Source organism: Parambassis ranga, chromosome 16 (assembly GCF_900634625.1).
Source record: "Parambassis ranga chromosome 16, fParRan2.1, whole genome shotgun sequence".
Classification (NCBI taxonomy): Eukaryota; Metazoa; Chordata; class Actinopteri; family Ambassidae; genus Parambassis; species Parambassis ranga.
In genome coordinates this window covers 12578852-12594242 of record NC_041036.1, presented here as the reverse complement: position 1 = coordinate 12594242, position 15391 = coordinate 12578852, and the positions used below count along the sequence as shown (strand labels likewise).

Here is a 15391-nt window from a genome sequence, read left to right as displayed (position 1 = left end):
TTCCATTAAAAAGTGCAATGTTGTTAATTCATCAAACTGTTGTCCCACTTTTTTTGTTTTTCTTGGCAAACTTGTTCATTGTGCTCAATAAATATTATTATAAGGCCCTGTCGTTGGTTCTTTTTCAGTGTTTGGCAGTATCTCGCTATCAGACAGGAATGTACCAGCTGGTGATCACTTTGTAAAAATAGATGTAAACAGTTTTCCAGTTCTCACACTTCACAAAGAGAGGAACTCAAAAACTCTCTCTCTCACACACACACACACACACACACACAAAATAGAGGGGTGGGAAAATATATGAAATCCTGCTCTTTTCTTTTGTGCTTTCTATGAGTACTCTTTTAATAGAAAATCATCCTAGTCGTTGATCAAATGTTTATTTTCGCCCTCAGGGTCTGCCCGCAGTGGGTTTATTTATTTTCTTTTCATACGACCCTTGATGTTTGTATCCCGAGACGTATCCAGAAGTGTCGACTATGTCTACGCGTCCTGCCTTACCCTTTCCGCGGCCGGCCTCGTCAAAACGCTCTTTGTGCGACCCTGTAAACTTGGTGGTGTCTGTGAGACGGCTCACTGTAGGGGAGGCCACAGCTCTCTGTTGGGAGGCAGAAAGTTATCATTTTTAACGCCAACATGATATGATACATATGTGATTCAAATCTTACTGTGACTCCTGCGATGACGGGCCCCTTCCCCTCTATCAGCTTGAAGACCTCGGCCTCAGCCTCCTCTCCAGGCTTTTCTTTATATTTCTTCCTGGCGAGCTCTCCCAGTGCAACCTTGAACTCATCAAATGTGATGGTGCGACAGGATTTCTTCCTGAAATGTAGAAATGTGGGATATAAATCACAACATACTGTATGTCTCCACAGGGAAAAAAACACACTGCGGTAAAGTTTGCTTTATCAGCACATCCTTGTTTGCGGCCTCACTGTACAGTTTGAAAGGTTAAAAACGAGTCGACAGTAGTGTACACAAACCCAAACCATGTGGGATCTCAGATGTGAGACAGCACATATAGTGTATCCCACTGAGATAAACAATGAGAAACTTTCTGAGTTGGATCACATCTCTGAGCACTGTTTTAGCACTTAACTGTCCTGTTAGCTGTCTACATATCATCCATTATGTTCGGCTTGAGCACTTTGCTACCAAGCACCTGGAAAGGTGTTGTGCATTACTGTATTCTCTTTTATACACTGAAACACTGGTGTAAGGACAGAATTATGCATCATCACCGCATCATCAATCATTATCCACGTGAGAGTGCTCCAGTTCTGTTTCACTTCCACGTTAAAAGTGCATAGTAACACAAACACAAACATCCATTGCTGTGGTGATAAACCTGCTAATAAACAGCCCTATAAAGCCTACAGTCTCCCAGGGCAATCGCTGCCATAGCAACGAGCTACAGTAAACAGAGGCGTTTGGGTTTATTATTAATTTGACTTGTTCAGCGAATGATTGTGTTTATGTAGTCCATCAGTGGTGAACATTATAGAGCTCCCTCTGTTCCATGCTATTGTCAGAGTGGAACGGGGACTTTCAGCTGCTGCTTCTGTCCAAAGGAGATAACCAAGTTTCCTCTGTAGATCTTCCCACACTCCCTGAAGCATACAAAAGGTTAAGCTATGTAAATAAACAGAAAATCAGAATCGAAGGAGGCTGTGCTGTTCTAATTTTAATGGCTGACCTGCTGCCTGTTTATGGACCCAGTAACTCCTGTAACACCCACTCAACAAATACAACCGCAACCTAGAAACTAAAGCCACCGTAAAGCTGCTAATTAATGAATCCAAGCCAGATTGCTACCTCATGTATTGTTCATGCTGTTGTGTAGAAGCTCCATGCAGGCAGACAGCAAAGCACAGGCCCGATCTGGTGCAGCAGACCCTTTCCCAGAATAAACAATGACTCATTCACCCATGCAGTGATTAGCCAGAGCTCATTAAGATGGTTAATTTTTCATGTGCAAGCAATGAGCTTTGATGCTGATTAAAAGGAAAATGGTGATCTGCATCTCTGGCATGGCAGCCCCCCCCCCCCCCCCCCCCCCCCACCAGTCATGCCTGGAGTTAAAAACTACATGAAACTGAGCCCCTCCCCCAGCACTGTACTTATTCTTATCCTGTGGGTGGCTGTGAAGTGTACACACGCCACATGCTTTGTTCAGACCTTACTGTACAATCCTCCCCAGCACACTCCAGAGATGTGGTTAATTGTCTGCACGACCCTGATCAGAACCCACACACACATCCAAGAATCTAATGTATACAACACTGCACAGATCGAGGACTAAAAGCATGTGTGAAAAGATGGGAACGGTCCTTTTTCCTTAAAGTTACACAATACTGTTTGCACATTTCTAAACACTGCTCACCAGTAGAGCGGGACATAAACAATCCTCCTATTCAGCTTTAAGCTCTCTCTCTCTCTCTAGAGCCTTGCCAAAAAAGTACTCAACTATATGCATCGCCATGCCAACGGAGCAGGTGTTTCTGTGGGTGTCAGAAAATAAGAATACCTACAAGAGCACAATCACTCTACCACATGCTCAAAGAAACCGCTGTTTTGTGCTAAACTGTAGCCCACCTGCTACACCCTCAGTCAGACATGTAGCTACCTTACTAACAGCTGAGTAAGAACATTGGGCAGCCAATATTTTGGTCAGGTTGTCGTTTAGATCACAAGAACAGCTTGTTTTTATGTAATATGAATAATGCACGGTGTGTCATGCTCTATTTATAGTATCCTTAGACTAGGGGAGAGAATGTGCAGTGGTGGTGATTTTTTTAAGAGATGTTCTGCAGCCTTGTAAGGTGTAGAAAAAAAACTTATAAGTTATAAACATATAAATAAATAATATGTCAAAATATGTAAGTCAGTTTGAGCGAATGAAGTCAATCAAAAGATGTGGACAAGTTGTAGTATTGCCACAGCCTGTTTGTGTGTTCTTGAACATCAGATTTTGGGTCATTTTGATTAGATGAATGCATGATCAGATTCTTTCCTCCACATACCTTATTTTCTACTGTACTTTATGTTGGTAGTAGCAGAACACCACTGCTGTAATAGAGATAGCATAAACAGTTTCAAGCAGAAAATAAAATAACATTAAAAAAATCATTTTGGGAACTCTTGTATATAACTGTGTACACAAAATGACTGAGATTGAACTTTAGCTATGTGCAGGACGAAGATGGAAAATTCACTAAATCAACGTGAGATTCCCAAGCAGACCACGGCCTCTACACTGCAGCAGCAGCATGACACAATGATGTGTGGCTTCCAGCCATACGCCACAGTTCTGGTGCTGTCTAGCAGAATAATCCTTATTCATGTTATTCAACCAGAATAAAGAAAAGGAATAAATTAAAGCTACTCTGTATATGAATGAGATGTCCAAAATAAACGTGTGTAGATCACACAAACCCACACACTAAAGGCTCTGTCTCAATTTACACTACTACTATTATTAGTATGTGCTGCTATATACATGTGTATGAACAATATAAAATCACAGATTCCTAATGTGGTGATGAGAAAGTGTACTGTCATCTGTCAGTTTGCAGATGAGTAATGGAGGTCTTCCTCCAGCGGTCATCTGGCCTCCTATCAGCAGGAAGGTTCTCCCTTATGAGCCTGTTAAAATGAGTTCTTCCTTGCCACACTTAGGTTTCTTGAGACATTGTTGATTATAAAAGTTGCTATATAAATAAAATTGCATTTATTTGAATTGGTGGTCAAAGTATTGAGGTCGCAGCAGATTATCGGACTGTACTTCATTTAAAAATGAGCAGTAAGTGATGAATCAGTCCAGCCTGAGGAAATACAAGATGAGCCACCCTGGCCTTTTGTTCTGGCTGCTGATTCTGACAGCTAGCTTCACCCAGGTCAACTCAATACAAGAAGGAACAGCATGTTTAAACATGAACTACAAACTATGTGCGCTTGTGTTTTTCTAATATGAAGGTGTTTTTATAAACTGCCAATTATTGTTGACTTCTTCTTATCTGATCAAACCGCCTGCACTGCAACGTTCATCCTGTTTTTGGTTCCAGTTACTGGGCCTGTTTCACTTGACTGCTTAAAAATGCCCAGAATTCAATCCACCAAAATCAACACAACAGCACAGGATCAACAGAAACAAAACTAAGTGTCTTTTCTTTTTGTGCAGTAAAAGTCAGTGTCTTTCTTACTTGACTTTGGTGAAGACGATGTCCACGTCAGTGAGGGTGATGTTCTTGCCGTCAATCACGCCACAGTCCTTGCAGAGTTTGGACCAGTTCTTGCCGTGCATATCTTTGCCCGTAGCACGAGTGTCACCGTGGATGGCAAAACGTCGAAATGACTCTTCCAAAGCGGTTATTTCCACAGGTGTGGACGAGCCCACTCCACCCTCGCTGGTCCCATTAGACTCAACTGAAAGCCTTTTGGACGCCCGGTCTTTAGATTGTTCACTGTGTGGCCGCATAGGGGCCAAGGCGATGTTGGGGTGCTTTGCTGTTTGGACTTTGAAGTCTTCTATGTTGTCTCTGGAAGGGAAACAAATGCATCATATGTCCATTTATTCAAGTATAAAAGACAGAATCCTTTTAATAATGTTCCTGCATGCAGACCTTAAACAGTCATCACACCTAGAGGCCAAAACACAATTTGCTAATCTGTCTTTGGTTGTAATTCTAGATTACAGGGAGGATCAGATGTCCTCCTTTTGGGCTTACACTGCTCACACAAATCAAGAAACAAGAGAACAGATAGATGGTAATTTAGCTTGCATACATTACATACACATAAATTGTAAGCTCACATAGTGTATAAAACTTACTTGTGGTCTGCCATGCTTGTGCAGGAATTCAGTTCCTTCTGTGCGGTGTTGGTGTTTGCTGACCGTTGTTTTCTCTTTGTGCTGTGGAAAAGATGAGAATACAGGTGAGTCATTCGAGAGGATGTGTGTGTCAGAGGGAGACAGAGAGGAGGATCAAATTAAAGGGATTCCAACTGTATCCCTGCTAAATGATGATATTCCTCTTCATGGTTTAATCAGGCTCCAATATAAACACAATTAATTATGACATGTCTAATCCAGAATGGAGTGGCTGATGCTCACAGCATCAAAAGGAAATCCTCTTTATCATCATTATCTCCCAGCAACTTTCTTGTAGCTACAGTGTGGACAGTGAGATGTGATCACTCCAGCTTCACATTTTCTCTCTTGCTTTGGGTGACTTCATTCTGCTGAATTTCAGGAATTTCTCCCTTTCTATATGCAGCAGCAGCAGCCAGCCAACTTTACATTTAAAGTAAGAAAAGACAGTCTCCTCTTCATACAGATAGTCTAACCGTGCACAATATTTGAATCAAGTGATGGGTCTCTGCTCACCTCTCAGCTGTTCCCATACTCAGCTCAGCATCCTTAAAGAAAGTGTGTTGCCATGGCAAAATAAAGACTGAAGAACTATTTGTCAGTACTCACTACAGATACACATCCCAGTCAGAGAGAGATGATGCTCCACTCTGGACCTAACTGTCTGCTCTAGCTGGCGAAGTTTAAGCAACTCCCTCAAGTCACCAATAAAGTGCTTTCACTCACCCCCCAGAGGCTGTGGCAATAGCAAAGGGTTTGTGTCCATAACAATCACAACTGTGACCTTGCTAAGTACAGTTGACACTCAAAATACGAACAAAAGTTCAAGTACAAAAGATCGACACTACCATTATAAAGCTATTATAATCAGGATGTCGATTCTTAGGGGGGAAAAAAGAAGAGATTATTAATGTGTATGAATAATGGCATTCAGAGCTATGGACACTGGGAGCCTATTGTCCAAAGCAAGTGGCTGCTCTGTCTGACCCCATGCTCATTTCTGCACACATACACGGGGTGACATCGCAGAGTTCCACTATTGAGGCTTCTATAGTCATATGTCATTGAGGACTTCAGCCAAGACAGTCGAGCTGGAGTTAGGGTGAGGTTGCTCAAGCGTCAGTGGATCAGCAGTGAAGGACAATGTTCAACTAACTTTACATATCACCAAGGAGGAGAAGAGGAATCCACAAAGTACATACTGTCCACCTAGTAAACATATAATTTGAAGGGATGTTCAGCAACATTAGACTCGAAACAAAATTCCAATCCTTAACATTTCCTGTCTGTGTTTCCATTTACACTGCTCAATATTGAGAAGAGATGTTACTTTAATCTTTACTATTAAATCTTCACCTTTACTCACTGTGAGTCAACTTAGTTAGTTACCTTGTGTGTTCTTGTGTGTTTTGAGCTCTTGAGCTTTCCTTGCCTTCCAGTTTTCCCATAGAGTACTACTGTACTACTCCCACTTTGATTTAGACTGCACTGCCCAGGTTTGGCTTGTTTGTTTATTCTTGATATTTTTGCGTTCCTGGATTTTTGTTGAAAGACATTAAACTTTCAGCATGGACGGAGGGGACGGAAGGGTTCAATTCCGTTGGTCGTCACGAATGTCAAAAGCAAATCTGCACCCTTGTGATTGAGACTTGGTATCTGTCCATTGGTTGACTTCTATATTCTTCTATATGTTATGTATCTTTAAAGCATTCCTACATACATGTGATGGGGTTTGATGTTTGATGTTTCCAGTAAGGATCACACTAAGCTTCATTGTCACTGACTTTACTCTCACTGGGGATTCACATCCTTTCAACAGCTACTCACTGCGTGTTTTCCTTTGAGCTTCACTCTCAGAAATAAAAACAAAGGAATCTTTTCTCTCTGCTCCGAATCATTGTCAGTACTTTCAAGTGCCTCAGTCCTCAGTACAACAAGCCCCCTCAAATGACGATGTGTTCAATACGAGAGAGGTCATTAACACTGAGTTCAGTGGCATGAAGTGAAAAATGTGGTGTTCCAATGGCGCTTTTTGATTAGTATTTTGAGCCATTTTCTGCCCCACATACAAACGAGGAGCCGTTTGGTTAAGGGCAGATCTCTAAAGACAAATCTGTGACTGGATGACAGCATGCTTACATACACTTGCCTTCTGGCAATACACTGCACAGATGAGTGCTTTAGCTATAAATTGACCCATTTTGAACTGTGTCTATTCATAGTAACGCTGCCCCGACGGTAACAGTCTCTTCATTCTCAAGGGAGTAGATCGGTCCGTTCAGGCCGACATACCAAAAAATAAACAATAATTTGGTGTTAGGTGTTAGTTTGGCAGATGGTGTTTGACTTCACAAAATGATGACAGTGTTGTGTTGTCAAAGTAAGACTCAGAGAGAAAGAGAGGGGTGCCCTCCATCATGCCATCATGGTGAGTGGGCATGCCGAGATCCCATCTGCTTTCTATCTAGATCTGTGTCCTTTCCAGGCAGCTGCTATGGGATGTGACCATGTCAGTCAATCATAAATGTTAAAGCAGACCCCCCCCCCCCCCCCCCCCCCAACCACACACAAGTCCTCATCCCTTTAGGCAGCATCCCTCAATGTGTACTAATGAACAACATCAACCTTGTAAAAAGTGCCATGTCAAGGATGATAATTAAATTTCACATGGAGGTTGGAGACTATGTAACCTCTATTAAACACAGCCTCTTCCACAGTCACAGGGAGAGAAGAGGACATGACATCAGCACGCTGCCACCCAGGTCTGAGGTCACTACCACCACCACGTTGTCTCTGTCAGCCCTCACCTCCCTAACTGCGCTTGTGAGTCTTGGCAAGCTTTGTGAGGCAGAAAAATAAGATGTTTTAAACAAGCTACAGCAGTTATTGTTGGCAGCAACGGCACGCCAAATAGAGGTGTAGAAACGAATCCTTATGCAACCCCACATTTGAGAGGACTACATGATGCCAGGGACAGAGACAGAAGTGTTCCTGACATGGTTCAGATGGAAAGAGGTGTGTGGGGCTGAGGGTAATTTTTTTTCAGAAAGCAGACTGTGTTGTATAATATTAATGAAAGAAATATAAAGTCACAGAAATACTAAAAAAAAATCATCTCACTTCTTTTCTCTTGTAAAACGAACCTTAATTTTAACCAAATGAGATAATTTACTCTCTGAGGTTCACGGTTTGTGATAGAACCCAAAGGCTCTTGAACCAGTGCAATGAAACCCCCAACAGTGAAATCTGGGACAAACCCAGTGACTGTGTCTTCTTCTCAGGCATATGTAATTCAACCAATGGGGAGCATGCTGGTAGCAGAGTCATTCAGTTAGAACAAATAAACATCTTTTCTTTCTTGTCAAAGGTATATGGTCCAAAACAACCATTTAAATGTGAGGAGAACATGTTGTTCTACATCCACACACACACACACACACACACACACACCTCCGAAGAGCTGAACTCAAAAGGAATCAGCTAATAATAAGGACATACATCTTTTTCATGCATAATTATGTAACTACCTACACACCACCCAGCAGCTTGGCATAAAGGTTGCAGCCACAGGCCAAATGGCTTGTCAGTCATCCTTTCTCTAACCATTAATGGTGCTTATTGGAGGAGCCTTTCTTCACTCTGGCTCTCATTGAGAGTATAAACAGAGGAGAAACGCTCATGTTTATGTTAGTATGGACATGGCTGCTGGCTGAGGCTGCTGGCTGAGGCAGAGTGTCGTTTCTTGAGAGAAACGTGTTACATAAACTCGCAAATGCCAGATTCACACAGAGTCCACGTGATCCGTTTGTTGTTGTGGTCCCATCATGCCAGTCTGCCAAGCCACAGCATTAAAAATATCCCAGGTAAGAGTGAATCACAAAATTCTGAATAAAAGGGGGCATGCAGAAACATGCAGGGTTCAGCTGAATGTATGAAGGCTGGCATTCATTCCCCATGCTGTGAAAACATGCAGATCTAACCGTCAGCCAAATGAAGCAACATTTTTTTTCTTGCTCCTACAGATGATAAAAGCTGAAAAAATATTGCCAGATTCAGTTTTAATCACCTGGTGACGTAATTCCTCCAGCTCCTTCTTCGATCTCACAAAATCATAATTGCGCGTCGAGGAGCCTTCAGAGCCTCTGTCCTCCGCGCGCTGCCTGAGCTCAAGTCTATCTGATGGTTCAATCCCTCCGAGATGCTGAAGAGAAACCAGGCCGCTGATTGGCTGCTGACGTGTGCGACGGGCTGTTTTTCTTCTTGCCTTGTTGTTGTAGGCTGTGATGGTGCCACAGTGGTCAGTGAGGCGCTGATAAACAGGCTCAGCGCGCAGCACCTCTCTGTGCGTGGAGAGGCGCAGATGGACGGAGGATGTTTAAGAACGGAGATGGCTCCATGTGTTTTATGGTTTTAGGATCACTGCAGTTTAATTAATAAACAACCTGTTTGTTATAATGACACATATTGGAAGGATGTTTATGAGAAAGAGGGAGAACTATGGTCACACACAGAAGCAATAAAAACGGATCTTGGCTCGTTTCCAAGCACAATACGCGCTGATGCGAAGCCAGAGGGAATTTATTCTATATATAAATTAATGAATTCACATTTTCCTTGGAATGGATCCAGGTCTGCCCTCTGAACCTGACTGTTCTGAACTCCAGTGCATATAATGTAGGCTATTACACAACCAGTAGTAGCCTAATGGCTGGACATGGATGGACATTATGTAACCTCTTGTCATACTGATGGTCCAGCTGATATGGCACCAAGCTCGCATTTATATATACACGACTCTGAGACAGGGACAAGTGGTGAAAACATGCAGGCCCGTCAGCAGGAGAAAAGATTCGGGATGGTTATCATGATGAAAGGAGCCAAGACAGTGTAATGACTTGATGACATAATATTTTACACCAGGCTGTTTCTATTGCGCCACTGTGTGGTTAATAGTAGACCAACACACACACCAACACACACACAGGAGGTGCTGAAAGTGCAGATAGATTTAGAAATGTGTATTCAACTTAGATAATATTTAATTTCTCTCTTTATTGCTACAATAACTAACATTTTCTATTATTATTTGTAACTTTATTTTTAATTAATTGTTTATATTAATGGAAGAGCAGTGGGGCAAAATCCACTGAAACCCTTCAATATAGGACACATTATGCCGTTCTGTGTCTACAGCCCTCTAGTGGTCAAAATAAGGCATGACAGTGTACACTTAATCTACAGGCTGTAACTTCCCTGTTCTAAATTCTTTTGAAATTCATAAAAATTATACAGCAGCAGTTTTATTACGGAACATAAAGAGATTACTGATGGAAATGTACATTTGTTTAGAGACAGCTTTCTTGAGGAGGTTTTTTTTCAATATATGAGTTAAATATCACAAAAAAAACGTTTATTAACGTATAATTTCAGGAGCAGCAACTCAGCCCACACTCCTGACACTCCAAAGATAAAAGCTTGTTATCCACGGTCTCCAAAACCACCTGCCTGGCAGTCATGAGCATATAAAAGCCTCCAGGTGCTGTTGAGTCTAAGTGCTGCTGAGCTCACCCTCGATTCATTTAGCAAGTAGTGAACCCCCTTCTCAACCTAAATGACTGACAGAAGGCTAAAATATTAATGTGCAGCACCTATCTTTGTACTCATGGTTTCTAGTTAATGAGTTTCCTTAGCAATTAAACAGCTTTATAAATCCCAAAAGGGGAAACTCATTTGGCTCCACATGATCAACAGCTGAAGGTTACTATGGATCTACCACATCTAACAACCTGAGGAAACTGATGTAGCACTAACCACAAACTAAATCAGCTAGTAGGTTCCCAGAAAACCATTTTTAATTGATCTTTTGTTCTTTTTCTGCAGAGCTTAAAAGTCAAGTCTATCACTAAGTAAGCTTCCCTTATCATCCCATTGATCATCAGAGCGTGTCACAGAACAGGACAGCACCTAAGAAGCAGCTTTGGTCATCCAGAGAACCACAATGTGTCCGCAGGCAAAAATCATAATAATAATAATAACAAGACCAAGCACTGTGTATTTATATATTTTACTATAAAACTGAATTAAAGCATTTGTTTAACATAATTCCAACAATGGACAGAGCTCACATGAGTTCAGGCTAGTAGCTCCACTGCTTTCAGTCAGACAAAGTATGTTCCCATTTATGGCCTGCTATTTGGTGATCAGATAAAGTGACAGGATGCTTAAATAATAAGAGTGAGTACAGTACTTAGAATATGAACAGTAAACTCTTCTATCAGATTTTCTCTAGTGGAAGAGAGACTAAACTGGCAGTTGGAATGGACTTGGACTGAAATCTACAAATCAGTGAGATAAAACAATGCTTTAAATAATTCAGCCATCATAAAAACAGTGCAAATAAAGAGGAGGAAAACCTAACGGCAACCCACAGTTCTTTCAGGTGGCATATAAAATGCCCTTTGTATAAAAAACACACACAGTTTGATGATCCAGTCCTTTGATAGTGTTTCTGTTCTATCCAGTGTATTTTCATGTTAAATTGTTCCTGAAAGCAGCAGCAGCATGTTCTGAACCACCATGTTGTTGACGCTCAGGGTTCTTGCAGGTTTTAGTAAGTTACATTTAAGACCTTTTTAAGACCTTTCAAGACCACTGTGAATGAAATTTTAGACCATCACGACTCATTACCCGAAACAAGATGCTGCAAATATCAGTACAACTGTTGTGTGACAGATTCTTTCTAATTGGGTGAAGGATCCAAAGCACCTGACAGTGTGCTGGAGTGCGGAGGGACCGGGCGGCTGACAAAGGTGAGGGCGGCGGGGGTGATATACAAAACTGGGTGATAGCTTGAGCCCACTGAAGGCTTTTTACAGCAAACTGGTGTTTGTGTGCCTTGGCCAAAAATTTAAAGTTTTAAATTGTAGACATTTTTAGACTTTTTAAGACCCTGCGAGAACCCTGGACACTGTTTACTGCTAAGCATCATCTGCAGTCATAACTGAGCTGCCCAGAGGGTCCTGCACCCCAGGAACTCTGTCTGCAGACCTCACGCCGGCGCTCCCATCCTTCACATCATTGTCAGGCTTCCAGCTGTTGATGTTACTCATAGATATTTCCCCTTTCAGACACAGGAGAGATACATATTTTATAGCATGCACTAATGCCATTTAATTATCCATGCTAATAAACTCCTCATCAATGGCCATTGTTTGTTTACAAGGAGCAACCAGAAAAAAATCAGAGGTGATTTCCAAGGCAGTCAAGTCATGGATTTGTTTTTATACATTGGCATGTATAATATTTTTTCCTCACCATAACTGTAAGTGACATTATTCAATAGAGATAACTGCAGGTAACACACTTACTTGCTGTATTCTCTATGCCATACTGGAAACTACTCTCCTTTTCGGTTGACTTCCTAAAGGTTTCCAGCTAAACCAAAACCAGATTTTAATGCAGTGTCAGAAATTGGTTTCATGTAAAATTATTAAAATAAGATGTGATAAATAATCACTAGTACCTCTGTACAAATGGACGCTGAAAGTCGACTGGCGAGCGGTCCTTTATCGTCAAAATTACAGGAACTGTAGGAAAACCAGAGCGGCAACAAATCCATAAAACATATTAGTAATAGTTGTACAACTAGAACTGCAGGGATTCTTTTTACCTTGAACTCTGTGATAATGTTGGCTCACAGTCAATTGTTCCCTCTTGGTTCTTTGAATAAGGAAGAAAACAGTTTATCAAGTCATAAACTTACAGCAGGAGGGAGTGTTAATGACAGTAAAAACACACACACACACACACACACACACACACACACACACACACACACACACATCTAACCTGGGGAGACTTGTTATGGGTTTCTGTATCACAGTTTCCTGCTTCAGAGCCTGCATTACTAGCTTCTTTGTTGCGCTGCATCTTTATGTAATCAAATGTGCTTATGCCTTTGTGAACTGTAAAGAAAATGGTGTGGGTAAATAACTGAAGAAAGAGAAATTTGACCATGTTATGTTTGTCGTAGAGTCACTCACAGAGGTAAAGGTGAAAGCCCAGCAGATGACCGAGCAGCAGCAGGCTGATGATGCTCAGCATCGCTGTGATGAAGGCTAATATGAGGACACTAGTTGAACTGGTCTTTATGGGAGCTAAAGGTAAAAAGATCAGCCAAGTAGTATTTCCCACCACACCTAGAAGAACAAACATACGGAATTCAATGATCAAATGGACAATTGGTTAATTGCTTTCTTCCTACTTAGTTGTACTGTAACTCACTGTCAAACTGTGGTGCAGTCCGTAGGCTGTTTGGATCCAGGTAATGCTGAATGAATATAAACAAGACCACAGCAATGAGCAGAGAGACGCCCAGTGTAGCAGAGATGAGCGCCATGAAGAAAAACCTTAAAATAATGCACAAAAACACAATGCTCATTTATCAGACCTCATTTCAAACAGCCTCTTCACCCAGACCTTCATCTCACCTATAGTTCCTTCCTCCCACACAGGTGTTCAGCCATTTGCAATGGTGATCAAAGTCCTCCACACACTTGTTGCACGTACCGCAGTGTTTAACTTTGGGACCACTACAGGAAGATTTTTCACATCATTAAACACATTTTCGTGGTTATCAATGGAAAACTACATTACAGATTGCTTGGTATACGTACACCCTGATATCGCATAGATTACACTTCAGATCTTGGATCACATGTGGCTGCTTCGTTCGGTCAAATAAAGGCATGGGGCTGGAGTAGCTCTGTTTGGCCCTCATGCTGGCATCTGCTGGATCTATTGTCGCAGCGGTGATATGGGTAAAGAGGTGTACAGCAAATGCTATGGCCATCAGCTGTACACATTGGCAGTGAAGGTAAACTATACAGATCCATGTGTGCAAACAATGGCAGAATTAAGGACATAAGAAGTGTATGTTGTGTGTGAGAAAGTATGAAGAGTCTGAATGTTCTACTGGCAGAGTGAATTAAAATTAACTAGTGTGTTGACATCATGAGCCATTCAATGTGTAACAAAAAGACCACTGATCATGTGAAGACCACAGAGAGAGCCGGACTCAGTCCGGGTCTGACTGGTGCCCATACAGACAAGCCAACATACAAACAACCACATCCTTGTCTTATCCAGCAGCTTAAACAAAACCAGAGCAAAGGCCAATGTCTGTGACATGTTCACACATAACAGACCCACAAAGTTTCAGCTGTGTGTTAAGGATACGGCATAAACCACGTGCTTCCATGGCACAGGTAGAAGAGGGATATAGATTCCAAAGCTGACTATGGCGAGGTAGATGTACACCAGCCACCCAGCCACCTGTAAAGCGTGAGGGGGCCACGACCATCCGTTGATCCGGGGGGGTTTAGAGAAGGCCGGCTCATTTTTGCTGCTGCCTAGTATGGGCGCTGTGCGTCTCACGCTCCTACTGAAGCAGCTCATCTGGACAGCACAGAGAGGGAAAGCAGTAATATACACTTAAGTGAAGCTGCAGCAGAGTGTGGCCACATTTGATGATAATGATGATGATGATGATGATGATGATGATGATGATGATGGTGACAGCACAACCATTACTGGACCTACACTCACACTGCATTAATTAGAGCTAGATGTGGACAGATGTTGAGACTGCATGCAATGACAAGGAGGACACTGTTACACAAGCGAATAATAGTGTAAAGTGTTGAATATCCTCCACTTTAGCGGCAAAGCAGAAGATGAAAATGCAAGAATGATTTTCTTTCTCAGAAAAATCAATTTAGTTTTTTGTTGTTGTTGTGGTGGTAAGACATGAGTCAAATATTTGACAGTCAAACTGTCTCCCTGGCAGCTAGCTTGTTGCCTCGTTTTGCTTACCAGCTGACGCGACTAACAAACTAACTGTACCACTACAGTAGAACATTTTAAACTTAAGTCGTTTAAACGATATATTTTTTTAGTATAAAACTTTATTAAACATGAATTAGTGAAGAACTAACTTACTTTTCTGGTGAAAGGCAGCCGTTTAATATCCCATGTTTAGTTTATCAGCCAGGGTGGATCAAATAAGTACTAAATTCACATTACGAGAAAACACAAAACATCGACTAAAGAGCCAGATTAAAAGCAGCAGCAGTCTTGAAGAGAAGCGGCTCCGCTGACCTCGGGTTTGTGTAATCGAAGGACGACAATCAGAAGTTGAAGAATCAACTCAGCAAGTCGGAGCAGCGCTATGGAAACTGCCCAACCGCGCATGCGCACTGTGGCTCTATTCATGATGCCCAGCTTTTCAGTTGCAGCTCTTTACTGAGTGACCCAATAAATAAGCATGTAGCCTGCCTAATGCCTATCACACGCACAATCGCAGCTTTAGTTTGTACTTTAAAACCCATGGAATAGAGGTTAACTCTCTGTTCCAGCAGGGGAACAGCAAACAGAACACTTCTGCTTTCAAAAAGTAAAGCTTATCTTTCATGGTTAACTTTGTCATGTTTCATTACACTGATGCAAATGTATGCTGCATGC

The 15391-nt window shown here is 41.8% G+C and overlaps 2 protein-coding genes across 2 annotated transcripts; both read right to left on the bottom strand.

Annotated features, from left to right (window-relative positions):
• Nucleotides 1–48: 48 nt before the first annotated feature.
• On the bottom strand, nucleotides 49–9134 carry tppp (tubulin polymerization promoting protein). Its single transcript, XM_028424928.1, has 5 exons — nucleotides 8937–9134; nucleotides 4832–4912; nucleotides 4203–4538; nucleotides 669–822; nucleotides 49–598 (listed from the first exon to the last, which is right to left on the bottom strand). Exons 2-5 carry the CDS (start codon nucleotides 4843–4845, stop codon nucleotides 392–394), a joined length of 711 nt encoding a protein of 236 aa, XP_028280729.1. The 5' UTR covers nucleotides 4846–4912; nucleotides 8937–9134; the 3' UTR covers nucleotides 49–391.
• Nucleotides 9135–10918: 1784 nt separating this feature from the next.
• Nucleotides 10919–15115, bottom strand: zdhhc11 (zDHHC palmitoyltransferase 11). Its single transcript, XM_028424927.1, has 11 exons — nucleotides 14870–15115; nucleotides 14108–14326; nucleotides 13546–13724; nucleotides 13360–13461; nucleotides 13154–13278; nucleotides 12913–13068; nucleotides 12719–12834; nucleotides 12540–12589; nucleotides 12393–12456; nucleotides 12238–12304; nucleotides 10919–11990 (listed from the first exon to the last, which is right to left on the bottom strand). Exons 2-11 carry the CDS (start codon nucleotides 14324–14326, stop codon nucleotides 11848–11850), a joined length of 1221 nt encoding a protein of 406 aa, XP_028280728.1. The 5' UTR covers nucleotides 14870–15115; the 3' UTR covers nucleotides 10919–11847.
• Between the last annotated feature and the right edge of the window lie 276 nt (nucleotides 15116–15391).

Coding starts and splice junctions, on each gene's coding strand:
- tppp (XM_028424928.1), bottom strand. Junction 823..4,202: donor ATCGTCTTCACCAAAGTCAA/GTAAGAAAGACA, acceptor TCTACATTTCAG/GAAGAAATCCTGTCGCACCA. Junction 599..668: donor CCGTCATCGCAGGAGTCACA/GTAAGATTTGAA, acceptor GCCTCCCAACAG/AGAGCTGTGGCCTCCCCTAC.
- zdhhc11 (XM_028424927.1), bottom strand. CDS start 14,326: ATGAGCTGCTTCAGTAGGAGCGTGAGACGCACAGCGCCCATACTAGGC. Junction 13,462..13,545: donor AATCTATGCGATATCAGGGT/GTACGTATACCA, acceptor ATCTTCCTGTAG/TGGTCCCAAAGTTAAACACT. Junction 13,069..13,153: donor GACTGCACCACAGTTTGACA/GTGAGTTACAGT, acceptor TTGTTCTTCTAG/GTGTGGTGGGAAATACTACT.